The sequence below is a fragment of the Macaca thibetana genome, chromosome 5, assembly GCF_024542745.1.
Source record: "Macaca thibetana thibetana isolate TM-01 chromosome 5, ASM2454274v1, whole genome shotgun sequence".
Lineage (NCBI taxonomy): Eukaryota > Metazoa > Chordata > Mammalia > Primates > Cercopithecidae > Macaca > Macaca thibetana.
Window position 1 is genome coordinate 184,904,643 of NC_065582.1, and position 26,638 is coordinate 184,931,280.

At 61.3% G+C, this 26,638-nt stretch overlaps 1 protein-coding gene across 1 annotated transcript; it reads right to left on the reverse strand.

The window, feature by feature from the left end:
• Positions 1–2,910: 2,910 nt before the first annotated feature.
• Positions 2,911–15,761, reverse strand: FGFRL1 (fibroblast growth factor receptor like 1). Its single transcript, XM_050790732.1, has 6 exons — positions 15,668–15,761; positions 6,312–6,584; positions 5,072–5,152; positions 4,689–4,973; positions 4,057–4,410; positions 2,911–3,821 (listed from the first exon to the last, which is right to left on the reverse strand). The coding sequence occupies exons 1-6, from the start codon at positions 15,744–15,746 to the stop codon at positions 3,379–3,381; spliced, it is 1,515 nt and encodes a 504-aa protein (XP_050646689.1). The 5' UTR covers positions 15,747–15,761; the 3' UTR covers positions 2,911–3,378.
• Positions 15,762–26,638: the final 10,877 nt, after the last annotated feature.

Below are 26,638 nucleotides of genomic sequence, written 5' to 3' on the forward strand. Positions count from 1 at the left end.
CAGGAACAGAGGGGCATGGGGATGAGTGTAAGGGCTCTCAGGACTGGACGGCCAAGGGGGAAGGGTCTGGAGGTCGCAGGGGAGAAAGCAGGGACTCTAGGCAGCCCCTGAGGAAGGCTAGGGAAAGACTGAGGGGTCTGAGCTCCAGGCCATTTGCCTGGGGGTGGCCAGGGCCCCATGGACAGGAGATGGGTCTGTCCTAACTCCTTGGGTCCCCCTGCCCAGCCTGGCATCCAACATGGCCACGGCGTGACAAAGTCCAGAGCCCAGGACCCAGAGGCTGGGCTGTGCCAGGCCTGTCCTGCCCATCAAGGGCCACACAGCACCAGTCAGCACCTCCCGTGGGCAGGGGTGAGATGGGCTGGACCACAAGTCGAGGGTGGCCCTGAGTGGGGCCTGGACCTCAGAGCAGGCAGGGTGCAGGCGTGGGGTCTGCGGTCCCACTGTCTCCTTCAGAGGCTCTGGGGGACAGCCCTCTCAGACTGCCCATCCCTCTGCCCACTTCCTGGGGAGTGGCAGCCTGTCCTCTGCGACCCCATGACCTGCTGCCTGAGGCCTTCCTGCTGTCCAAGGTGGCCAGACGCCTGAGGTCTCCCTTCCACCCTCCCCTACTCCAGACTGAAACCCGACCAGGCGTCGGCCTGCAGCCTGCCCTGTCTGGGGAACATCTGTTTGGCTGCCAGCTGTGGGCCGCCTGGAGCCCCCACTGCCCCCCAGTCAGGATGGCCAGGCCTCCCACAGCACCCACCAGCCACACACAGCCCTCACCAGGCCATGCCTGAAGGAAGCTGTCACCACCCACGGAGTCAGGACTTCCCTCAGGGGAGAGTAGGGTCTACCCTGGGGAGGACAGAGGACAGAAAGGGGACATCTGGAAGGCCATGGGGTCCTCAGAAGCCCCAGCTGGGAGAGGTCCCTGACACCTCTCCCCAGAGCCCACCTGTCATCTTTGAAGCAGGCAGGGTGAGCTTCCTCCAGGGAAAAGCTCTCAGAACCAGCACGGGTCAGGAAGTACCCTGCATGCCAGCAAGGCCAGGCTCCGGGAACGCCACGGGCGTCACGCTTTGCTGAATGCACGAGAGGCCTCGGTGCCTTTTCTTACGAGGCTAATGGAACCCCCGGGCAGGCAAGGGCCCCGGGTGGAGCTGGCAGCCCCAACCCCTCCTGCTGACTGGGCAAGACGGGGGCGGCCACCGTCACAGCACTGCAGGGTGGCAGGGAGGGCATTTGGACGGAGCCCTGAGGTCAGAGGTGACCTGAACCTGGCCCCACCCCCAGTTCCGAGGCAGGTCTGCTGCTTCCCGTAGGGCCACCCACCAAAGCCTGCAGAGCGGCCGAGGAGTGACCAGGCCCTGCACTGAGGGCCACAGGGGCCAGCCCCAGGACACAGAGAGGGTGCGAATCCGACAGGGGTGCAGGACGCTGGCCTGGCCAGGCACGTGGGTACTCATGGTGAGTGCTCACACCCACCACCACCCGAAGCCCAGCATACCCAAACTCTACATGGGTAGTGCTCACACCCACCACCACCCGAAGCCCAGCAGACCCAAACTCTACTGCCGGGAGGTGCTGATGACACACCTGGAGACCCTTGGGTCTCGGCCCCTGTGGCTCCGGCCCAGCAAGGGGACTCCAGGAGGGCTGGGCTGCTGGTTCTAGAGACCAGGCCTGACACACAAGCACAGATGTGAGCACCCACGAGCATGCACATGCACACACAGACACGGGCAGAAACACCAGCCTGGAGAGAAAGGATGCACTTTCATGTTTAACAAAATAAATTAAATATACGGGGCTTCAGCTCAAACTCTACATAAAATTACAGAGATCTGGGGCCACCACGACAGTGGGGTGGGGGGTGGTGCCTGGCCTGGACGGGGTGCAGGCATCAGCGTGGCTGAAAGACCAGGCGGGTCCCGGGCCCCAGAAGAGACCACAGTCCCTGCAACCCAGCCCTCCCTCCATCATTATTAATATTATCTTCATTTCTTAAATATAAATACCAAGGCTCCTTCTCGCTGGCAGGGGGAGAATGCGGTGGGAGTGCCATGGGCTCCAGCCTCTCAGGCTTGGGGCTGCTGTGCCCCCAGCCCCAGCCTACAGCAGTAGGGGACTCCTGGACACCCAAGACAGGTGGCAAAAATAGCCGCGAAGGCCAGGCGAGGGCAGAGGCGGGCAGGGGTGGGGGAGTGACGGTGGAGCAGGGAGAGTCCTTCATCAACTATGAGCCTCACTGCACACGCACTGCGGGCCTCGCAGCACACCCTCTGAAAAGCACCTCAGTCCGCATGCGTCCAGGCAGCGTATCTGCACATGTGTGTGCGTGTCCGGACAGCATATCTGCTCGTGTCCAGGCAGCATATCTGCGCATGTGTGTGCGTGTCCGGACAGCATATCTGCTCGTGTCCAGGCAGCATATCTGCACATGTGTGTGCGTGTCCGGACAGCATATCTGCTCGTGTCCAGGCAGCATATCTGCGCATGTGTGTGCGTGTGTCCAGGCAGCATAACTGCACACGTGTGTGTCCGGACAGCGTATCTGCATGTGTGCGTGTGTCTGGACAGCATAACTGCCTGTGTGTGTCCAGGCGGCCTGTCTGCGCATGTATGTGTGTGTGTCGAGGCAGCATTTCTGTGCGTGTATGTGTGTCCAGGCAGCATACCTGTGCATGTGTGTGCGTGTGTCCAGGCAGCATATCTGTGCATGTGTGTGCGTGTGTCCAGGCAGCATATCTGTGCATGTGTGTGCATGTGTCCAGGCAGCATATCTGCGTGTGTGTGTCCAGGCAGTATATCTGCACATGTATGCATGTGTGTGTCGAGGCAGCATATCTGTGCATGTGTGTGATGTGTTCAGGCAGCATATCTGTGCATGTGTGTGCGTGTGTCCAGGCAGCATATCTGTGCATGTGTGTGCGTGTGTCCAGGCAGCATATCTGCGTGTGTGTGTCCAGGCAGTATATCTGCACATGTATGCATGTGTGTGTCGAGGCAGCATATCTGTGCATGTGTGTGATGTGTTCAGGCAGCATGTCCATGTATGTTCTGGCATGTCTGTGTGCATGTGCATGCGTTTGAGCAGCATATCTGTGTGTCCAGGCAGCATGCCTGCGCATGTGCACGCATGCGTATGCGTTCCGGGAGCATGTCTGCGTGTGCCTGTGTTCAGGCAGCGTGTGTGCGCATGTGTGTGTATACATGCATCCAGGCAGTGTGTGTGTGTGTGTGTGTGTCCAGGGGCTATGCCTCACACAGAGCGCCCGGGGTGCTGGCCATTCCTCCTCGCCATGGGTCCGCCTTCGTCTGCAGCACCGTCCTCCATCCTCCCAGCCTGCCTGTCTGGCCGGCCCCATGCGCCCACCGCAGAGGCAGTGCCATCTAGCACTGATAGTGGATGTGCTGGTGGACCTTGCCCTCCACGTGTGAGTGTGTGTGTGAGTGTGTGTGTGTGTGTGTGTGGATGTCTGTGTAGACTTTGGGGTACAACTTGGGGCCAGCAACTGGGCCTGGGCCCAGCAAGTGCTGGGGGGCTGCTGGAGACCCATGCTCCTCACACAGCCCCACACCAGGGCCAGCGCTGAGGGCGGCCAACGTGGGAAGGTCCTTGTCTCCACTGCAGTCACGGGCTGTCCCTGGCTGGCGGTGCCCAGGCACGGGAGGGGCAGGAGTGGGGGTGCATGGCTTCTTCTTGGCCTGGCAAAGCCACAGGAGCACGGTGCCCAGGATGAAGACGGCGCCGGCCGGGATGCCGATGACCACGGGCCATGGCAGGCTAGTGGCCGAGGACGAGGAGGCCACAGGTGGCCCTGGCGGTTTTGGGTCTGCAAGAGTGAGAGGAAAGGAGGTGGCGAGGGGAACGCCGGCACAAAGACCAGGAGAGTACCCCAGACCCATCCCGAGGGCTATGGAGACGGCACCCCTGGGCTGCCCTCCCTTGGCAGATGACCCAGCCTGTACAGCCCAGGAGGGAAGGGTGGGGTCCCGCCCGGTGGGTGGGATGCGGGGCCCAGGGGGCAGGTCCGGGCACCAGCATGGCGTGGCGTGGCGGCCGCGCACCTGGCAGCACAGTGAGGAAGGCGCTGCGGAAGCTGTAGCCCATGGTGTTGGCGCCCAGGCAGATGTACATGCCCGCATCGTCCTGGCGGGCGCGGGTGATGAGCAGTTTATTGAGGTAGGAGCCATCGGGCCGCGACCACACGTCGCCTGTGGGCAGCACCACGAACTTCTGGCCACCCACATCGATGGTGGAGTTGTGGCGGCCCTCGGCGCCGTACTCCACACGCTTCAGCCACTGGATCACCGGCTTCACGTCGCTGCGCACCTTGCACTGGAAGGACGTAGTCCCCCCGAAGTCCACCGTCGTATTCACGGGGTGCGTGCCTGTGAGCACGGGCTTGGAGCGGGTCCGCTCTGTGGGAACACGGCACGTGGGCATGGTTCCTGGGCCCCGCCAGACTCTACCTGCTAGCACCCCAGGGCCCACCAGCACCCCCAGCCCACCAGCCCCCAGACCCCACCAGCACCCCCAGCCCACCAGCCCCCAGACCCCACCAGCATCCCTGGTCCACCAGCTCCCAGATCTCCAGTCCCCAGACCCCACCAGCACCCCCGGTCCACCAGCCCCTAGACCACCAGCCCCCAAACCCCACCAGCACCCCCGGCCCACCAGCGCCCCAGGCCACACTCACGGATCACATCCACCTTGTAGGTGGCGTTGATGGCGCCCGCGCGGTTCGACACACGGCAGGTGTATTTGCCGCTGTCCTCCGGCCGCAGGTTCTTCAGGCTCAGCGTCCACTTCTTCTTCCTGGGCTCGGCGGCCTCTGGGCGCGTCAAGGCCTGGTCGTCCTTCATCCACATGATGTCGGGCCGAGGGTGCCCACTGGCCACGCACTTGAGCCGCACGGAGCTGCCCACAGGCCGTGCAATCACCCGGCGCCTCATCTTGGAGGGCTGTGTGAAGCGTGGTCGCGCTGTGGGGTGGGGCGGCATGGAGGTCAGAGGATGGGGAAGCGGCCGAGGGGCCAGGACAGACACCCCCCACCCTGGCAGACGGCAGTCCCCTGCTCACCCCACTGCTGGCTGGCGGGGTCCTCTTGACCCCCAGAGGAGCTGTCGGGGCCCAGGCTCTCCTTCCCTGGGCTAATGTCATCTGCAGAGAAACGGAGGTGCACAGGGAGGGCAGGTGAGGGGGGCCCTGAGGAGCACCCCCAACTCTCCCATGGCCTCTAGTGCCCCCAGCCCCAGCCAGGACAGTCCTGGACACCCAGGCAGGGGGCTGCACCACACACCCACAGCCCAGAATCCCAGGGACAGCTGGGCAAGGGCCGCTGGCCCACACTAGGCGCAGGTGATCCTGACGGGTACGGGTGGGGCTGGAGGGCTGGCCCCCACTCTGGCTCCGGGGGGTCTGCAGGCCCTGGGGAGGAGGGAGCCGGGCCCGGCCAGCAGCTGCGGTAACCCTAGCCTACATCAAGGGGCCGAGGGCTGGTGAACAGACGAGACTCTCATACCTCTCGGTCATCGTTGCCTTTGAAAGGACTGTGGGGTGGGGGTGGGGGGGGGACAGCCACAGTTTTCCCATTCCACACAATCTGGAGGGGCAGGGCGTGCTGTGGAATGTCCCCTCCATCCACCCTGTGACAGCCGCTCCTCCACTGAGCCCAGGACCAGGCTGTCTCAGGCCGCACCCCCAGACCCTGCCGGGGCCTGGGCCAGCCTCCTGCATTCAGAAACGGGCCAGCCCAGCTCCAGGAGCTCCACCGGAGGGCCCCACACACAGGAGCCCAGCAGAGCAGGCGGGGTGCCTGGTCCCTAGGTATGGAGGGTGTGTCTCTGGACACCTGTCCAAGCCCCGCACCCAGGCCCCAGGCGCAGAAAAGAACAGAAAGGCCAGGCATCCCGCGGCTCCTCTGAACTCCGAAACCTGAGCCTCAAAGTCACAGCCGACGGCCGGCACACCCTGCCAAGGCCTCGGGCCCCAGCCTTTCTGTGGGACCAAGGCCTCGGGCCCCAGCCCTTCTGTGGGACCATGGCCTGCGGCTCCCAGCCGCTGCCCTCCACCCGCTGCCCGCCGCCCTCCGCCCGGAGGAAGGCCCAGAGGCTGGAGCCTGATGGGGACAGGAACGGAGCCCAGCCTGGGGGATGGTGGCAGAGGTGCAGTCAGCAGAGGGAGGGCAGGGCGCCGAAGGAAGGCTTTCTGCCCGGGGCTGGCTGACTCTCAGGCCCCAGGTGTGTCCCTGTCCGCCCTCCTGCATGCCCCTGCCTGGCTCCAACCCAGCCCATGACCTCTGACCGCAGCAGCGACTAACCCAGCACGACAAGGGTGTAGTTGACGCTCAGGCTGCCAAAGCCGTTGGTGGCCTTGCACACGTACACGCCGGCATCCTCCCGCTCCACCTGCTTCACCTTCAGCCCCTGGGGGAGCACGCGGAAGCGGCTCCAGCCGCTGTGGATGGTGCGGCCGTCCTTGGTCCACATGGTCAATGGTGGTGGATCCCCCTCCACAGGGCACTGCAGCCGCACGGTGCGGCCCAGCCGGGTCACCTGCCGTGGGACCACCTTGTCCGCCATCCTGGGAGGGCCTGCGGGTGGGTCCAAGGAACAGTCAACGAGGAGGGGCTTGGGGTCCAGAGCCAAGGGAGATCGAAAGGGGACCCATGGCCCAGCACAGACCTCAGGCCTGAGCTCCACCTGGGTCGCCTGCCCAAGGTGAGTAGAGGGGCCCAGGCACAGTGCCCCCGACCCAGGCCTCAGCTGCCTACATGCACCAAAGCCCCTGAGTGCTGGCCCACTGAACACCACGTCAGCAGCCTCTCACGGCCGGGGCGGTTCTGTGGTCCCAGAGGCCGGCTCTTTGAGACGTGAGAGGGGAGTAGGGTCCCCAGAGGATGCAAAACAGCTGTGCTTGGTAGCCCTCAAAACCCACCAGCCAAGAGGGCAGGGGCTCCTCCTGGTCACACAGGAAGCAGCTGTATACCCTAGGTCAGAGGGGACAGCGGCCCCCCAAGGACAAGGGCGGCAGGGGGATGGGGGCCCTGGTGGGTCCCAAAGAGGCTCCAGGCCCCTCACCCAACTCCCACCCAACCAGCAGCCCAGGGCCCAGCCGGGCCTGGACACAGACCAGCGACCCCACAGCTATCCACACGCAATCAGGCACAGCAGACCGCCTGCGCACGGGCACTGTGTGGATGAGAGTTTGTGCAGCACCCATGTCTCTGTCAGTATCAGACCTGAGTTCAGGGACCACAGATGCCCAGGTCTGTCTGCCCACCCCAAGGGCCCTACCCTGCCAGGCACCTTAGCCTTGAGGGGCCATGACCCCAAGGCCCCGGGGTCAGAGGGCAAGCCTCTGGAGCGACAGTAGCTGGGGCTGGCCATGGGCACTGCTGGATCCTGTCTGGCTGGCAGCCCCGAGGCTGTACCTGGCAGCCGGTATGTCCCCCCACTGCCTGTGAAACCCACAGGAGCAGACAGGCTGCAGCTCCACATGGCCACTCACTCTGTCCCACCCCACGTGGAGAAGCCAAGTCCTCCTTTCCTGGCAGAAAGAAACCCACCCCGTCCCCTGCCCGGGTCCCCACCCCACCCCGTCCCCTGCCTGGGTGCTTCTGAGCTGGAAGGCAGGGCCAGAGCCCTGTTTGTGTGTGACCGGCCCCAGTGGGCAGTGCCTAGCCAGCCGGGAAGATGAGCCTGGAACACACAGATCCTGCAGGCCTCAGAAACTCAGAGCACCGCAGGGCCTGCACCTGGATGGAGCTCCTGGGAGAGGAGGGCCCCGCGCGCCCCACTCCCCACATGCTGCTCCCAAGTCCTGCAGCAGCAACTGCAGCCCACTCACTGCTCTCTGCATCTGAGAGGTGGCCACAGGCACCCCACGGTTCCCAGGGCACCTCTGGCCAGCCCATGGGTGACAGTGTCCCTCCCGAACTGCAGCCACTGCTGTCTGGGAGTGTCCAGGCTGGGTGCAGAGACACCAAGAGGCAGCAGCTGCTCCAAGCCATCTCGACAGTGCCTGGGGCCGCGTGTTTCTCCAACACGCAATTAACAGTGGCCCCGTGACGTCTCCCACCGGCGTCTTCAGACACTCAGGTAGCAGCTCCCAATCTCACCCCCCAGGTCTGGGGACAGGGCCCCCCACAGAGAATCCCTATCACCTCTCTGGAGGCCTAATCAGCGCTGATAGCACAGGGGGCGCGGCCCAGGGCCTCCGGGTTCTGATCCCACAGGCATCATCGGCCGCTGGGGCTGGGCGTGGAGACATGGAGCCTCCCCACTGTGACCAGAAACACAAAGGGTGGGCTGAGGCTCTGGAGGGAGGGATTCTTCCCAGCCCAGGCCCACCCGGCCCACAGCAGTCCCTGGCCTCTCTGAGAAAACATGTGGGGGTCTCTCCTCTGACCTGTATCTCTCCCTCAACTCAGGACCCTCCCACCCTGGCCATGGGCCCCAGCCCTGAAGCCCCTCCTTCCCTACCCTCCCTGTAACCCCCCAGAGAGGAAATGAGATGGCGGCTGTGGGGGCTGCCAGCCCACCTCCCCGTCAGTGTGGTTCTGTAAGCTGCGCAGGGCTGGGGGCAGCTCTGGCAAACGTGTCCCGGGGAGGAAGGGGCTGCAGGGCCCACAGTACAGGGGCCTCCTGACCCCTTCCCAGCCTGCCCAGGTCCCAGACCCACCCCAGGTTGACCCCACCAGCACCTGTCGCTGCCCGAACTCCCACCACCCACAGGGCCTCCGGGATCAAGAGGGAGTGGCCAAGGCCCCTGCCCAGCCCAGCTCCTGTGGCCCACAGCCTGCAGGGGTACCTGGGCCTCCTGAGGGGCTACCTGGGCGCAGGTCTCACACGTGCAAGCATGTTCATGTATGCACATGAGTGCCCACCCACACAACTGCCCAGAAGGAGCAAGAGAGCAAGTGCCCGGCCCTGTCCTGGGTGGGGGCACACGGACCCAGCCCCCCCATCTCGGGAGGGAGCCCGCCTCAGAGGCTGAAAGCCCCAGCTGCACTTTGGGAAGGGGCTACCTCCGGCCCCAGCCCCCACCCTGCCCCAGGCAGACACAAGCAAGGCTTGGGGAGGTAAAGGCCCCCACAGGCATGCGGGAGGTGCGGGATGACAGGCACAGACAGGGAGGCGGGACCCCCGCCCATGGTCACTGCTGAGAAAGGGGGCAGAGCCAAATGACTGCCGGCTGGCCGGAAGCGTGGCCCCCGAGGCCGGCCTGCAAGTGCTGTAGGCACGGCTGGAGGCAGCCAGGCCAGAGGAGCCAGCCTTATCTTAAAGCAAACAGCCTCCCTCCGTCCCCCTCGCCAGGCCCATCCCACCCCCACCTGGGCTCCCTGGACACCCTGCTGTTGCAGGCCCAAGACCCCCGCAGGAGGGCCTGACCAGGAGGAAGCCCAGCCCCCCAGATTCCTGGGAAATGAGCGTGCCAGGACAGTGGCCTGGGCTTTATGTTTAGGCAAGCCCACACCACCTGGACGGGCGTCCAACCCACGCAGCCTATGGGGAAACTGAGGTAGGACCTGAGGGCACAGGTACCTGGTGGGGAGACTGGCCGCCTCGCACCGCAGCCAGGAAGAAATACAGGGAGCCAGCACCGGGGCTCTGCTGGGCATGACATTGGCGCCATGCCACCTCCAGGGTTTGCACCCCGCCAAGATGCCCCCCAGCCTCCTCCTCCAGAACAGCCCCTGCCCTGCACACACTTAGCCACAGTCAAGAGGCCCCCAGCACAGGCAGGACACCAAGGGCCACGTGGGAGCCAGACATGAGGGTAAACTGAGTCTGAGACAGGGCCTCACTGCTGTCAGGTATAGAGGACTAGACTCGGAGGCGGTGGGCCAAGAAGGGGGATGCCGCCAACCCCTCCCACCCCGCCACCCCTGCCCAGCTGTAAAAAACACAACTGGGGAAGGAAGAGGAACAGGGGCTTCCCACAGCAGCAAGGCCCAGAGAGGCCGCCCTGCCCACACGCTTTGTCACACACACACTATCCCCAGACACAGAGACTCCTCTTTCCCAGGGCCCAGGAAGGGTGGAGGTGGGCAGGCCCTGGGATGGAGGGGAGGAAGCTGCAGTCTGGAGGGACAGAGGCAGGACTCCCTGCGGCCTGCCCCTCCCCGTCTTCACAGGCCCTCAGATCAGCTCCCCACACCTGCCTCGTCTGGAGTGCCCTCTCCGATGCCCCTCACCCCGCAGCTCCTCGGGGTCTCCAGTATCTCTTCTGGAATGGCCCGTCCTGGCCACATGGTCCAAACCCACACCCAAGCCCCTCTCCCGTGCTCGCGGTGTCCCGAGGCCTGGCATACAGCAGACACTCGGTGGGCATTTGTAGGGAGAATGGCAGGGGGGTGGTGGCCAGCCAGGGCAGGTACAGAGGATTCATGGCCAGGGCTGCCCAGCTTCCCTCCTGAGGCCATGGCAGCTCCTCCCCATGGGGCCTGGCTCCCACAGGGAGCAAGGAGGGGGTGCTCCCCAGAACACAGCCCTCAGCGTAAGGAGAGGCGCCCAGGCACAGACACACGTGCAGTGTTATGATCCCTCTGTCACGAGCAGACATGAGCTGGGACCAGGAAACGGCCTCCTCTTACTTTCCAGTGTACCTGCACCTCCCAGGATGCCTCTATAGCCCAAGCCAGTGGTGTCCGCCCCTCTACAGAGCCTGGGGCAATGCTGGCCCTGGTCGGACAGGACTCCTGACCCAGTGGGGACAACGGGGGCTTCCTGAGGAAGGAGCGTCCACCGCAGCAGGGGCAGATGCTGGCTGACAACACGGCAGGGTGTGGCGTCCGTGGGGACAGACCAAGCCACGGTGCGCCAGGGAGGGAGGGGCAGGTGGAGCTGACCGCTGAGGGGCCGGCTGTGTGGTCCCCTCAACCCTAGCCCTGACCGGCCAACCCTAAGTTCCCCGCATGGAGGGGCTGGACCAAGAGTGGCCTGGCAGCCAAACGGGGCCAGAGTGGAGCGAGGATGCCTGGGAACTGGGGGGCCCTGCATGGCCCCGAGTTTCCAGCTGGAGGAATTCTCTGGCCTGGTCAGGGACCTGGCCATGGGGTGCAGGTGGCCAGGCCCCATGTCCTCCTGGAGAAGCTGAGTGGCCTGGGGAAGGGGGCTCACCTTGACCAGAAGGGAGGGTAAGGGAATCAGGACACACTGTGCCAGACCCCTGAGGGGGTGCAGAGCCAATCCAGGTGCTGAGCCTTCTGCAGCCGGCAGCCCCCCACCGGTCACCAAGAGGAGACACAGTGCCCCCACCACAGATGGCCACTATGTGGCTGTGCCAGGCCCCCAGGGGCACCCAGGGCAGGAGTGAGCGGGAAACTCCAGAGTTAGTGCCAGGGCCCGATCCCCTCCCCAGGAAGCCAAGTGCAAGAGCGGCCGCCCCCAGGAGCCACAGCACAGGTGACCGCTACACAGCCTGCTGCCCATCAGGTGCCAGGGCCAGGCTCTCCTCCAGCCTGGGACGCCCAGGCACACGCATGTGCACCCGCATGCACAGACCCAGGACACACACAGTACCAGCTAGCCAGGCGGCCCTCAGGGAGCAGACCCAGAGGATGTGCGGGGACCTGGGGGCCTGCAGCACAGGCGGCTACCCCACAAGCTGTGCCCCACCACGCTGCCCAGCCCTGGGCACCCAGCGAGTCAGCAGGCTGGGGGGCCTCCTCTGGAAGCCTTGAGGTGGAACCTTCTGCAACCCCAGCCCCAGGGCACTACTCCCCCTTCTTGACACGCCAGGGCACAGGGCGGGCACCAGAGCATCGTGAGGCGGTGCCACGCCCTGAAGAGAACCTTGCACAGTGCTGAAACAGGCAAAGATTCCTCCGTAGCCATCCCAGTCCAGACCTCACCAGGCCCGGCCCGGTTCATGCCCCCACCCCCACCTCAAAACCCCAGCCTGCCTGGCTGCAGTCCCCAGGCCTCCCCTCCCCGGAACTCCCCAGAGGGGCTCTGCCTGAAGACCTTGGCAGCCCTTCCCCACTTAAGAAGCATCAACAAGAACATTTCCTGATCCCAGAACCCCCGAGGCCAGAGATCAGGGGTGAGCTGATGCTCTGCCCCCTGCCAGGGCTCTGGCCCCCGGGTGGGGCTGCCATGACCACTGAGCAGCCCAGGCACACTGGGCACCACCACCAGGCCAGGGGCCCTTGCTCCCACTCACATGGCAGACTTCTCAAGGACAGGGCTGGGGACGGGAGGGCACTGGGCCTGTCCACTGCAGCTCCCCAGGCCCCTGCAGGCCACAGGGCACAGCCACCCAGCCTCTCTGGGACACACAGTGATGCCCTGGGGTGTGGTACTGTGCTCCAGACCAAGCCCTACGGTCACCACTGGGGACAGGGCAGGAAGGTTACAGGGAATGAGGAGGGGCCCAAAGCCACTGGCTGGTGGGCCTGGACAAAGCTCCCCAGGGACCCCGTGCTCCTGGGGCTCACAGTCTTAGTAGCCCAGAGGGCGTCACCGTGCCCAGCGGGCCCCATGCCGCACACCAGGGCAGCAGCCCGGCTCCCTCCTCCCTGTCACTGCTCAGCCAATGTTCACTCCTCAGCCCCTTCACAGCACCAGGCAAGAAGAAAAGTGGTTGGGCTTTCTGCCAAGATGGGCGGCACCCCCTGCCCCACACAGGGACAATGTCCTAGAGGGAGACCCCCACTCACGCTGACTTGCTCCAAGGGGACTGGTACCCACCTCTCCTGTTAGGCCTGCCCTGGCCCATGAAACCCCTCCTCTCCCATCCCCTGCTTCACTCTACCCCAGCCATCTTGGACCGTGGGCCCTGGCGCTGTGGCCCACCTTGGAGCCGCCTGCAGAGGGCAGCCAGACACCCTGGGGCTTGACCAGCAGCTTCAGGGATGGCTGCCAGGGAGAGTGGCAGGCAGGCAGGCAGGGAGGGCAGCCCTAGAGGAGGCCTCTGGGGAAAGGGGTGTGGGCACACCTCTCCCTCTTGTGCTGACCCACCCGCTGAGGCTGTCACCTGGATACACCAGGCCTGGAGTCACGGGCAGAGGCCCAGATGGGGCAAAGGAGTCCACCCTGGGCCAAGAAGCAAGCTCAGGCTGCAGAGAGGGTCAGCATGCAGCAGTCGGGGGTCCAGCCTGTGGGCACAGCCCGCCTCTCCCAGCGCGGCCATGGTTCCTGAGCCAGGGCTGGGCAAGCCAGGGGCTGGAGGCCACGGCTGGGGAAAAACCAACATTTCCCCTCGACAGGGCCGCAGCGCGGGGCCTGCGGCTGAAAGGGAGCCCGGAGGCCCATTGATTCCCGCACAATGGATAAAGGAGTCTGCGGTCGGCGTTTCCAGGCCCAGCCAAAGGCGACTTTGTTCACTGCTCCCTCCCTCCCCCAAGGGGACAGTGATTTATTTTCCCTTCCAGGAGTGGGGCCCCGAGATGGAAACGGGGCGGCTGGCCCGATTCCCCACCTTGCAGGGGCTGGGCCCAGCTCCCACACGTCCACCTCAGCCCGCTACACCCTGGCCAGCCACTGCCTGGAAGGGCTTGGGGCGAGGGAGGAGGGCCCTGAGGCCTGGCTGGGGGCCGAGGTCAGCACCGTGCACCCACGGCTATTGCTTCCCCGAGTCACACACCCTTCAGACTCCTGCCCTCACAGGGAGCCGACCCTGACCATGCCACCCCCCAGGCATGGGGCACCCCTGGACAGGCACCCTGCCCACCTGGGTCAGGGCTCAGCTTGCCCACAGCAGCTGGCCGGGTGCAGAGGAGAGGGGAGTGGCCTCCTAGGCAGGCCGCTCAGAGCTGGTCCCCAAGGCCATGCTTGCAAAAGTTCAAAGGTGGCACTTCTCAGAAAGCCCTGAAACGACTTCCTTCAGAATTATTCGTAAAAGGTATTTCATCCACAAACTCTCAAGTTCCCACTGTGAGAAATAAAAGGGAAAGGGAGAAAGCCAATTCCTATCTTTTTTCAAATAGGAAAAAAAAAAAAAAAAAAAGGCAGTTTTTAGACAAATCCACCAAGATTGTGAAACTTTGGGAAAAGAGGAACTTTTAAAATATGATCCGAGTCTAGCGACGTGCCGATTCCAGAACTTATGACCTAGCGGGAAATGGCTTTTCAAAAACAACCCAAACCCTCTGCATGCTGGTCCTTGGCCTAACGAAGGTGCACAGTGGGCTGTTCAGAGCAGGAGAAACACACTTGGATGGACCTGGCGCCCTAGTCCATGCTAGGAAAATCAGCACAGTCCAGAAGAACCTCCTCCCCACCTCCACCCAAACCACAGAGGCCCCTGCCCTTGGAAAGCCACTCAATCTCAGCTCCACAGTGCCGCCAGGGCCTTTGCCACGCAAAGCCAGGGCTGGATATCCTCGGCCCCAAGGCCGCAGCTGAGGAGGACGAAAGCGAAGGGGGTGGCCGCTGGGGCGTCTCCACGAAGAGGCGGGCTCTGCCACCCACTGCCATGGGTGACCGCGGCCATCCACCAGTCAGCTTCAGCCCCAGCCACCGACCATGGCAGGACAGAGGCCTCCAGAGCCTCCCTGGCTGAGTGGACAGAGGACAGGCAGGTGCAGGGATGGGGGAGGCCAAACAGATCAAAGAGAATGCAAGCCCAGGCCACCGGCGGTGGTGGGGGCTCGCCCAGTATGGCCTGAGTGCCCACACAGCCCAGGACGCTGCCGGGCCCTCAGAGCAGCCGCTCAGCCAGGCCCATGTGGGCAGGAGGGGGGTGGGGGGGTGCTGTGGCATAAGGCCCACCTGGCCGCCGCCCGCCATCCAACACCCGAACTTGCCCATATAAGGCCAGGTTGGATGCGGCGCACTTGCTGGGCGGCAGGGGAGGGGTGCGAAGCCTCAGGACTGGTGGACACAGCGCGGACAATCCTGAGTGGTCAACACACCCAAAGGGCCGGCCTGGCCACAGGTCCCGCCTAGCCATGGGGGCAGCCAGCGCTGTGCCCGGATCCTGGAACATGGCGGGCATGAGTCTGCGGGGTCACATCACCCATCGGCTCCGGATGCCCTTGCTGGAGCTGGGTCCCGTGGCATGGCTGCCACTTAGCTATCAGTGGCGTGAGGACGTACCAGGCCGGTACAGCGGGTGCCCACAGGCACGCAGTCCTGGGGTGCGTCCCGGCTCTGGGGACTTGTCCACACAGCCGCCCTGCACTGCCTGCCTGGGGCTGGGCAGGCCCAGGGCACACAGCTAGGTCTGGTGTGTGCCCAGTGGCTGGGACACTGGGGGTCTGAGGGTCAGTTTCAGTCCCAGACACCCAGTATATCACCAATATCTCTCATAGCCCATCCTGGCCTCCATGGGGGTCTCTGCAGGTTCCCAGAGTCCTAGTTGGGTCCACTGTGGCCACAAACCGCCCACTCCCCAAGAATCCACAGGTGATCAGCTGCCCTGGACTGCAGGTAGGAGGGTGAAAGTGTTTGCAAGACCAGAAGCATGTCCTGGGGGCCAGGGCTAGAGCCCACCTGGCCAGCAAGCACAAGTGAAAGGGACTCCTCTGGCCAGCTGGGGGAGGCCGCCTGGGCGCTGTGGACAGCCCATGGGTGAGGGGACCCTGGAAGGAAGGGGGCCTGGCGAGCGGGGCGGCAGGGGCGGGGCATGGCGCGTGCCAGGCGGGCACTGTGGCAGGGTTCAGGGCCGGGCGGGAAGGGGGCGGCGCTGGCGGAGGCCAGGCTGGCTGGGCTGGGCGCCAGAACTCACCTCGGGCGGCGGCGGCCGGCGGGAGGGCCCCCAGCAGCAGCGGCGGCAGCAGGAGCAGCAACGCGGGACTCGGCGTCATCTCGGTCTGTCCGGACCTGGGGGCATTGGAGGCGTCGTCACCAAAGCGTGGAAGTGGGAGACACCGCCCTCCCCGGTCCCGGGCCGCGGGGATCAGGGGTCTGGCCCCACTTCCCCGACAGGCCCTCCCCGCCCGCGCTCCAGGCGGAGGAAGCCGCGGCGGGGAGAAGCTGTGGGTATCAAAGGCAGACAAAGGGTTTACACTAATTACCGGGCTCCCCCGCTGCCCCCCCCTCCACACACCGTCTGGATTCCTGGCGCTTGTAACTCCGGCCCTGCCCGCAGGACACACAACACCCAGCGCCCCGCAGATAATCGCCTGCGCCATTAGCGGACAAATTTGCGCTGGGGGGGCCCACGTGGGGCGCGGGGGCGGGGACGGGGCAGGCGGGGGGCCCGCAGGAGCGGCGGCGGCGCGCGTGACCCGTGCCCAGCTGGGGCTCCGAACCCTCCCCTCCCCGCCCCCGCCCCGGACCCCCGCCCTCCCCCGTCTGCCCACCTGGGGTCGCGGCCGTGCGCCGGGATCTCACCTCGGCGGGGGCTCGGCGTGCGGGCGGGCGGCGGGGTCAGGGCCAGGCCCGCGGCGTGCGCTCCGCGGTCATCGCCGCCCCGGGCGCCGCATCCCGCCGCCCCGCGCCCCCGGGCCCGGCCTCGGGGCGGGGCGGCGCTACCTGGGCGCGGGAGGCTCGGGCCGGGTCGGAGTCCGGGCTCGGGCGCTCAGGGCGCGGGGTCCCAGACCAGGCAGGCGGCGGGGACGAGTCCGCAGGGCCGGGGGCTTGGGCCGGAGTCCCGGGGCGGCGGGGCGAGGGGCCCGGGGCGCTGCGCCGCGAGGCGTCCTTCCCTGCGGGGCTTTGTCAACTCTCCCGGAGCGAGCGCCGAGCCCGGACCCCGGCCCGCCCCCGGCACAACTTCCGGCCAATCCGCGCGCGCCGGCCCGCCCCGTGCCCCGCCCCGCCGCCAAACTTTTCCCCAATCCGCGCGCGCACGCCGCCCCCGCCCCGCCGGGCTCCGGGCCTTAACCCTCGCGGTGCGGACGTCCCCGCCGGCGGGCGGGCGGCTTCCCCGGGTCCGGCCCCGCCCCCGCCCCCGCCCCCCGCCCCCGCCCGAGACTCGCCGCGCCCCCGGCCCCGCCCGCGCGCCCTTGGTCCCCGCAAGCTCCCAGGAGCGGCCGAGGGCCGCCGCGTCCTCACCACACCTGCGCCCGCGCTCGCCCGGTCGGGTCCCCAACTCTCGGGACACCTTCGCGACCCCCAGAGCAGGCTCCGGCCCTGCCCGCAGCCCCTCTGCGCAGCCCCGTGCCCGGCCTAGACCGCTCTCTGGTTGCTCAGAATGGGGCGGACGGGACGGCCGCGGGCGCTCCGAGGCCTCCAGGTCTGCGCCCCGGGGTGGTCTTCGGGAGCAGAAGGGAGAAGCAGGGCCTCGCCTAGCCGGAGCTGATGTGGACGGGGTAGGCGGGGACGGCCGTGGCGATGCAGGCAGGGGTCCTTTCCGGGGCGCTTAGGTTACCTCGTTCCCTTGGCCATAGGTATGTTCCCACCCGAGGCCTCCCCGCCTCTCACCTGCTAGTGACGGGAATGACAAGAACATTAATCATCATAATAGACGTCAACATCTGATTTAATCCCCGCTACTGGGCAGGCGGCCCCAGGAGCAGATGAAGAAACGGAGGCGCGGAGAAGACAGCGCCCAGCTCTTCGCGGCTCTTCCTCCACGCGCCTCGCCTGCCGTCCCTGCTCAGAGTCCAGCACGCCGGGTTCCCAGGCCGCACCTCCAACCGCCCCATGGCCTCCCCTCGTCTTGTCTCCCAGTCCTGGAACACAAACCCCACGGCCTGCCCACATGCCGCGTCACACCCTCGACTCCGCGGAGTCACCACCCCAGCACCGCATCTATCCCCCGGAGCAGCCTCTCTTTCTGGGGCCAGAAGCCGCCTCTTCCAGGAAGCCCTCCCAGGAAAGGCTGAAACTGGAGAGGCCTGGCAGCCGGTGTCCCCAGGCCGAGGAGAGCTGGGCGGGGCGTGGGGGGTGCCAGTTTCAGGGTCTGGGACTCCTCAAGGCCCGAACTACCCGGCCATTCCAACCCGCTGGTTCCCAGACCAGCGTCCTCCACCCCCAATCCCGTGTCTGGGCCAACGTGGGCGTCACGAGGGCGGATGGAGGTGCGCTCGGCCCGCCCGTCCTGCCCCTGCTGGCACAGCCGCCGCTCTGCACCCGGGGAAAGGGTCCGGGGACCGCTGCGTGGTCCTCCCGGCAGGAGAACGTCCTGCGCCCCCGCCGCGGCACTGTCCCACAAGGAGCCAGCAGCGCCGGGGCCCACCTGCCGCCCTCCCGGCCGGCTCTGCGGACACGGACAGGTGGGTGGGGCGGTCCCACGCCCGTGGGAGAGCAGCGCTGAACTCCCCGGACGGCTGGCGAGGAGGCAGCGCTCCCACAGGTGTGCGGGCTGCCGGGCACAGGTGCGTGGAAAGGGGACAGGTGTGCGGAAAGGTGACTGCGAGTGTGCAGAGTAGAAGCAGGCAACAGACAGGCCAGCAGGTGCCGGCGCCCGAATGAGGCGGGCAGTGGGAGGGGCATGGGCAGCGGCGCAGCCCCCTGGTGGGCGGGGCCGAGACGTCTGGGCGGGACCAGGGGCGGAGCGGCAGACGGGGCTGGGCGGGGCCCGAGGCGGACGGGGGCGGGGCCGGGATGGGATGGGCGGGGCCTGGCTGGGAGGAGAAGGGGGGCCGGGGAGGGCGGAGGCGGGGCCGGGGAGGGCGGAGGCGGGGCCGGGGTGGGCGGAGGCGGGGCCGGGGTGGGCGGAGGCGGGGCCGGGGTGGGCGGGGCGGGGCCGGGGTGGGCGGGGCGGGGCCGGGGACCTTCCGTGCGGGCCCCCGCTGCCCTCTGGCGGTGGCGGCTGTGCTGCAGCTCCCGAGGCGTTTTCCCTCCTCTCCTCGCTCCGCCCACCACGTCCCAGCCCAGGTCCCGTCCCCCGGAAGCCCCCCGCCCCTCGCCCACCTCCGGAACAGGGACTGGGCACTGCCGGCTCCCACGCCCCTTCGGGTCAGGCGGCGCGGAGCGCGGAGCCCAGGGGCCGGCGCAAGCACGTCCTGCCCCTTAAAACTGAAACTCGGGGCGGTCAGCCACCCTCACGGTCTTGGGCCCCATCCTCAGCCAACCCTATGGGGTGACCGCAGGGAGACAGGCTCTTGTAGCCACCTGCCCAGCCCCGGTGAGCTCCTCGCGCGCAGGTTCGCTCGCACGGATCCTCGCTGGCCGCGACAGCACCTGCCCCGGGGCAGGAGAGGCGGGACTGGGGGAGAGCCCGTCAGGCCTCACAGAGGCGGCATCTCAGGGACAGCAGGTATAGGGACTGACGGGGACAGGCGGGTGGAGGGGGCTTGGCTGAGAATGGAGATGAAGTAACAGGGGTTGGACTTACACACTCTAAGCTGCAGCAACCAAAAAAACAGACAAATAGATGTAAAAGCAGCACTCAAGGCACTGGGCTCACGAAACCGAGGACCGTGGTGCTGGAGAGAGGGGAACCGACCCAGCAGCGAGGACTGTCCCGCCCACCCCCGGGCACGGTGTAGAGAAAGGGAACCCAGGCAGCCACCTGCGTCTCCCTCAAGTGGGAAGATAGAGGTGGCCAGGCAGGGGGCTGGAGTTCACAGGATCAGAGCCCACGCAAGGCTGGGGATAGTCCCTGTGTCCGGCAGCCAGAGCAGGGAAGCATCGTTAGAGCAGGAAGAAGTTCTCACCTTGTAGTAGGGAAGCATCAACATGAGACTAAATACAGTTCAGGTCCCAACAAACACCACTCAATAACAAGACCCAGAGTCAGATGTGGGGGCTCACACCTGTAATCCCAGAACTTTGGGAAGCCAAGGCAGGCAGACCAGTTGAGCCCAGGAGTTCGAGACTACCTTAGGCAACATGGTGAAACCCCATCTCTACAAAAATCCAAAAAGTTGCCAAATGTGGTGGTGTGTGCCTGTGGCCCCAGCTACTGGGGAGGCTGAGGTGGGAGAATCACGAGCCCAGGGGGCCGAGACTGCAGTGAGCCAAGATCACACCACTGCACTCCAGTCCGTGCGACAGAGACCCTGCCTCAAAAAAAAAAAAAAAGGACCATACAGTTTCCAAGTAACTTAATCACATCACAGAAACGAATGCAAATGTATGTGTAGGTCCACAAAAATATCCAGAGCCAAACAAGGTAGAATACAAAATGTTGAATATCCAGTAAAAAAAAAAAAAAAAAAAAAAAAAAAAAAAAAAAAAAAAAAACCCAGGCATGAAAAGAGGCAGGACATTATGACCCGTATGGAGATAGGAAAAATCAATCAAAATTGACCTGGGGCCGGGCACAGTGGCTCACGCCTATAATCCCATCACTCTGGGACGCCGAGGAGGGCGAATCACTTCAGATGAGAAGTTCACAAACAGCCTGGACAACATGGTGAAACCCCATCTCTACTTAAAATATAAAAACTAGCCGGGCATGGTGGCAGGTAACCTGTAGCCCTAGTTAGGGGGCTGAGGCAGGAGAATCGCTTGAATCCGGGAGGCAGAGGTTGCAGTAACTGACCTGGAAATGACAAAGGTGACAGGGCAAGTAGAGGACAGCACACACACACTTATGCTGTGATCATATTCCATATGTTGAAGATGCTGGAGGAAAGGAAAGACAATATGTTAAGTAAAGATGGGGGGGAAAGCCTCAAATCGAACTTCTGGGGATGAAAAATAGTGTCTGAGAGAGATAATACATGAGATGGGATTAATGGAACACTGCAAAAAAAAAAAAGGATCAGTGTGGACGGGCGACATGGCTCACGCCTATAATCCCAGCACTTTGGGAGACCAAGGCACGTGGATCACCTGAGGTCAGGAGTTCAAGACCAACCTGGCCAACATGGTGAAACCCATCTCTACTAAAAATACAAAACTTAGGTGGGCATGGCAGCGCATTCCAGCTACTGGGGAGGCTGAGGCAGGAGAATCGCCTCCGAGAGGCAGAGGTTGCAGTGAGCCAAGATCGCGCCACTGCACTCCAGCCTGGCAACAGAACTAGACTCCGTCGCAAAAAAAAGGATCAGTGAACTTGAAAACATAGCAATACAAACTGTCCAAATGAAATGGAGAAAAATGACTAGAAAAATGGAAAGAGCATCAGTGAACTGTGGTTCACCTTCAAGTGGTGAAATACAGGTATAATTGGAGTCCCCAAAGGAGAGGAGACAGAGGTTGGGAAAGAACAAAGCTGTTTTCAGATACAGCAAAGTAAAAGAATCACCTGCAGGAGTGTCTAAGGTGTCCATCAAGCAGAAGGAATGTCATACCCAATGGAAAACCGAATCTACACAAAGAAATGAGGAACACCATAAATGGCAACTAAATGAGTGAGTATAAGGAGTGCGTTTCTTTTTTGAGTCAGAGTCTCACTCTGTCGCCCAGGCTGGACTGCAGTGGCATGATCTTGGCTCACCTCAGCCTCCGCCTCCCAGTGTAGCAGGACGAGCCGCAGACAAAACTCCTCAGACGCTGGATTAAAGAAGGAAGAGGTTTTTTATTCGGCCCGGAGCGTCTTAAGAGCCGAGCTCCCTGAAGAAGAAATACTTGGCCTTTTTAAAGGCTTACAACTTTAAGGGATCCATGTAAAAGGGTCATGATAAATCAAGCAAGCATGGAAAACGTGACGGGGGGCTACAGGCATCAGCTAACAGAACAAAAAGTTTTACAGTGCTTTCTCATACAATGTCTGGAATTTACAGATAACACTAGTAGTTTTGGTCAGGGGTTAATATTATTATTATTTTAACCACCAGGGCCAGGTGGTGGCGCCAAGGTTGTCTAGCTATTTATCTTACTTCTGTTTCTTTCCAACTTTTTGCTTTGTCTCCCTTCTCCTGTCTTATAACCTAGGGAAAAGGGGAGATGGGGAAAAGCTGGGAAGGACAACAGGAGAAGTGGTGGTCTCATTCTATACCAGGTTCAAGTGATTCTCCTGCTTCAGCCTCCCAAGTAGCTGGGATTACAGGTGCGTGCCACCACACCTGGCTAAATTTTGTATTTTTAGTAGAGATGTGGTTTCACCATGTTGGTCAGGCTGGTCTTGAATTCCTAACCTCAGGTGATCCACCTGCCTTGATAGTCATCTGATTAACGCAAAAATAATGTGTTGTGTTTGCCGGGCGCGGTGGCTCACGCCTGTAATCCCAGCACTTTGGGAGGCCGAGGCGGGCGGATCACAAGGTCAGGAGATCGAGACCACGGTGAAACCCCGTCTCTACTAAAAATACAAAAAATTAGCTGGGCGCGGCTGTGGGCGCCTGTAGTCCCAGCTACTCGGGAGGCTGAGGCAGGAGAATGGCGTGAACCCGGGAGGCGGAGCTTGCAGTGAGCCGAGATCGCGCCACTGCACTCCAGCCTGGGCGACAGAGCGAGACTCCGACTCAAAAAAAAAAAAAAAAATAGGCCGGGCGCGGTGGCTCAAGCCTGTAATCCCAGCACTTTGGGAGGCCGAGGCGGGCGGATCACAAGGTCAGGAGATCGAGACCACAGTGAAACCCCGTCTCTACTAAAAATACAAAAAATTAGCCGGGCGCGGTGGCGGGCGCCTGTAGTCCCAGCTACTCAGGAGGCTGAGGCAGGAGAATGGCGGGAACCCGGGAGGCGGAGCTTGCAGTGAGCCGAGATCGCGCCACTGCACTCCAGCCTGGGCAACAGCGTGAGACTCCGTCTCAAAAAAAATAAAATAAAATAAAATAAAATAAAATAATGTATTGTGGGGTTTATATCATACGAAAAATTAAAATATGTAACAACAATAGCACAATGTCTGGGAAGGAAAATGGAAATGTAATGTTGTAAGGTTCTTTGACTATATATGAGGTTATATCACTTGAATTTAGTGACAAGTTAAAAATGTATAGTAGGCCAGGTGCGGTGTCTCACGCCTGTAATCCCAGCACTTTGGGAGGCTTAGGTGGGCGGATCATGAGGTCAGGAGTTCGAGACCAGCCTGGATAATATGGTGAAACCCCATCTCTACTAAAAAGATAAAAATTAGCCGGGCATGGTGGCATGTGCCTGTGGTCCTAGCTACTTGGGAGGCTGAGGCAGAAGAATCACTTGAACCTGGGAGGCAGAGGTTGCAGTGAGCCGAGATCGCGCCACTGTACTCCAGCCTGGGTGACAGAGTGAGATTCTGTCTCAAAAAGAAAAAAAAAAGAAAAAAAAAGTGTATAAATCTGAAAACAACCATTAAAATAAAGAATTACAGCTAATAAGACAACAAAGGACAGAAATAAAATTTAAAAATTAACCCCCCAAAAAGCAGAGAAAGAGGGAGAAGAAAAAATGAGATGAGTCAAAGACAAATAGCAAGATGGTAGATCTAAACCCCACCACATTGCCCGGCGCAGTGGCTCACGCCTGTAATCCCAGCACATTGGGAGGCCAAGGTGGGTGGATCACTTGAGGTCGGGAGTTTGAGACCAGCCTGACCAACATGGAGAAACCCCGTCTCTACTAAAAATACAAAATTAGCTGGGCGTGGTGGCATACGCCTATAATCCCAGCTACTATGGAGGCTGAGGCAGGAGAATTGCTTGAACCTGGGAGGCAGAGGTTGCGGTGAGCCGAGATCGTGCCATTGCACTCCAGCCTGGGCAACAAGAGTGAAACTCCGTCTCAAAAAATAAAATAAATAAAAAATAAACCCCACCATATTGATAATCACATTAAATGTAAACATTCTAAACATCCCACCTAAAAGGCAAAGATTGTCAGATTGGGTAAAAAAAGCAATACCCGGCCGGGCGCGGTGGCTCAAGCCTGTAATCCCAGCACTTTGGGAGGCCGAGGCGGGTGGATCACGAGGTCAGGAGATCGAGACTATCCTGGCTAACATGGTGAAACCCCGTCTCTACTAAAAATACAAAAAACTAGCCGGGCGTGGTGGCGGGCGCCTGTAGTCTCAGCTACTTGGGAGGCTGAGGCGGGAGAATGGCGTGAACCCGGGAGGCGGAGCTTGCAGTGAGCCGAGATCACGCCACTGCACTCCAGCCTGGGAGACACAGTGAGACTCCGTCTCAAAAAAAAAAAAAAAAAAAAAAAAAAAAAAAAAAAAAAAAAAAGCAATACCCATCTACACGCTGCCTAGAAGAAACACGCATCAAATATAAAGACAAAATTATGTTAAAAGGATAGGGAAAGATGTATCACACTGATACTACTCAAAAGAAATATGGCCAGGCGCGGTGGGATGCCCGTATAGTACCAGCTACTTGGGAGGCTGAGATGGAAGGACCACTTAAGCCCAGGAGTTCATGTCCACAATGGGCAGCATCGTGAGACCTTGTCTGTAATAAAAAGACAAAGAAGGCCGGGTGCAGTGGCTCACGCCTGTAATCCCAGCATTTTGGGAGGTCAAGGCAGGCGGATCACTTGAGGTCAGGAGTCTGAGATCAGCCTGGCCAACATGGCGAAATCCCATCTCTACTAAAAATACAAAAATTAGCCAGGTGTGGTGACACGCGTCTGTAATCCCAGCAACACCAGAGACTGAGGCAGGAGAATTGCTTGAACCTGGGAGGTGAAGGGTGCAGTGAGCCGAGATTGCACCACTGCACTCCAACCTGGGTGACAGAGTGAAACTCAGTCTCAAAAAAAAAAAAAAAAAAAAACTACATCGTGATCAAGGGAGGTTCATGCAGAGATGCAAAGCTAATTTGTCAATGCGCTGACCTAGGGTTGTTCACCCAGCACAATGAGACCAATGTCCACACCGAGGTTTGCAGCAGGCGGCAAGAGGGTGCTTCCTTACAGATGCCAAGCAAGGAGGACCAGGGCAGCTCGTGCTTAAGTGCTGGCCTCCCAGATGGCATGCAGGCAAGGGTTTTTAAAGGCAGGGGTAAATTTCAGGAAAATAGAATTCACAGGCAAGACTGTAAATCAAAACATGGAGGTTATACATTGGTTTTGGCCTAAAAGGAGGGATATCGTGAAGGGGTGAGAGGTATTCCAGGTCATAAGTAGATGCAAAGATTTCCTGGGGCTAGGCATGGCGGCTCATGCCTGTAATCTCAGCAATTTGGGAGGCCGAGGTGGGTGTATCACGACGTCAGGAGTTCGAGACCAGCCTGGCCAATTGGCTGAAACCCTGGCTCTACTAAAAATACAAAAATTAGCCGGGTGTGGTGGGTGCCTGTAATCCCAGCCGCTCAGGAGGCTGAGGCAAGAGAATCACTTGAACCCGGGAGGTGGAGGTTGCAGTGAGCTGAAGTGGAGTCACTGCACTCCAGCCTGGGCGACAGAGCCAGACTCCATCTCAACACCGTCCCCACCTCCGGAAAAAAAAAAAAAAAAGAACCACACACACACACACAAAAACTAGCCGGGTGTTCTGGTGCGCACCTGTAATCCCAGCTACTTGGGAGGCTGAGGCAGGAGAATGGCATGAACCCGGGAGGCGGAGCTTGCAGTGAGCTGAGATCACACCACTGCTCTCCAGCCTGGGTGACAGAGTGAGACTGTCTCAAAAAAAAAAAAAAAAAAAAAAAAAAAAAAAAAAAAAAAATCTGATTTGCAATTAAGGAAGACCAGTTTTGTTTAAAAAGTTGGGGTCAGCAGAAAAGAATGTTAACTCTGGCTCATGGGTGTGGCTCCCTCCAGGCCCCCTTCAGGAAGAAACAGAACAAGAGCAGCAGGCAGAGTTCAGCCCCTGGTTCCCTGTATCTGAGGCCTGCGTGCCGGTAGATCCATTTGGTGGGGGCCCAGGCTTCTGAAAAGTCACTCCAGGACATACTAAGATGCAATCTTGGGTTTCTATGGGAGCCAGCGTCCCCAGCACCCCTGGCTGCTATTTTAGCTGCTTGGGCCATTTTGCTTTCAGGCTGCTCATTTACTTCTCAGGGCCGGTGAGGGGCCCAGAATTTCTCCTGAAGGAACTGGAGACTTTCCTTTATTTCCATGCTTGGAGGGGGACCCACAGGCCCCTAAGGGGAGTCCCTGTTGCATCTCAGTTTTAAAACATTTGAAAATCAATCAGTGGAACTTTCTCTCTTTCTCTCTGTCTCTCTCTAGATAGATAGATAGATAGATAGATAGATAGATAGATAATATATATCTCTATATGTGTGTGTGTATATATATATTTTTAGACAAAGTCTCATTCTGTCGCCCAGGGTGGAGTGCAATGGCATGATCTCTGCTAACTGCAACCTCCGCCTCCTGGGTTCAAGCTATTCTCCTGCCTCAGCCTCCCGAGTAGCTGAGATTACAGGCGACCACCACCATGCCTGGCTAATTTTTGTATTTTTGTAGAGACGGGGTTTCACCATGTTGGCCAGGCTGGTTTCAAACTCCTGACCTCAAGTGATCCACCTGCCTCGGCCTCCCAAAGTGCGCCTGGCTGCACCTTACCATATTAACAGATAGAAAAGCAACGTGATCTCAGTTGACATAAAAAGTGTTTGACACGGCTGAGCGCGGTGGCTCACGCCTCTAATCCCAGCACTTTAGGAGGCTGAGGTGGGCGGATCACGAGGTCAGGAGATCGAGACCATCCTGGCTAACACGGTGAAACCCCATCTCTATTAAAAATACAAAAAGTTAGCCAGGCGTGGTGGCGGCGCCTGTAGTCCCAGCTACTCAGGAGGCTGAGACAGGAGAATAGCGTGAACCTGGGAGGCAGAGTTTGCAGTGAGTTGAGATTGCCACACTGCATTCCAGCCTGGGTGACAAAGTGAGACTCCGTCTTGGAAAAAAAACAAATAAATAAAAGTGTTTGACATAGCCGGGTGCGGTGGCTCACACCTGTAATCCCAGCACTTTGGGAAGCCGAGGTGGGCGGATCACAAGAGACAGGATCTCACCATGTTGGCCAGGCTGGTTTCAAACTCCTGAC

Bases quoted from the DNA above. Each gene is read 5' to 3' on its own strand.
- FGFRL1 (XM_050790732.1), bottom strand. From the start codon at position 15,746: ATGACGCCGAGTCCCGCGTTGCTGCTCCTGCTGCCGCCGCTGCTGCTG. The intron at 6,585-15,667 runs GTGAGTTCTGGC...ACCCACCCGCAG, and splicing joins GCCGGCCGCCGCCGCCCGAG to GCCCTCCCAGGATGGCGGAC. The intron at 4,411-4,688 runs GTGAGTGTGGCC...GTGTTCCCACAG, and splicing joins CTACAAGGTGGATGTGATCC to AGCGGACCCGCTCCAAGCCC.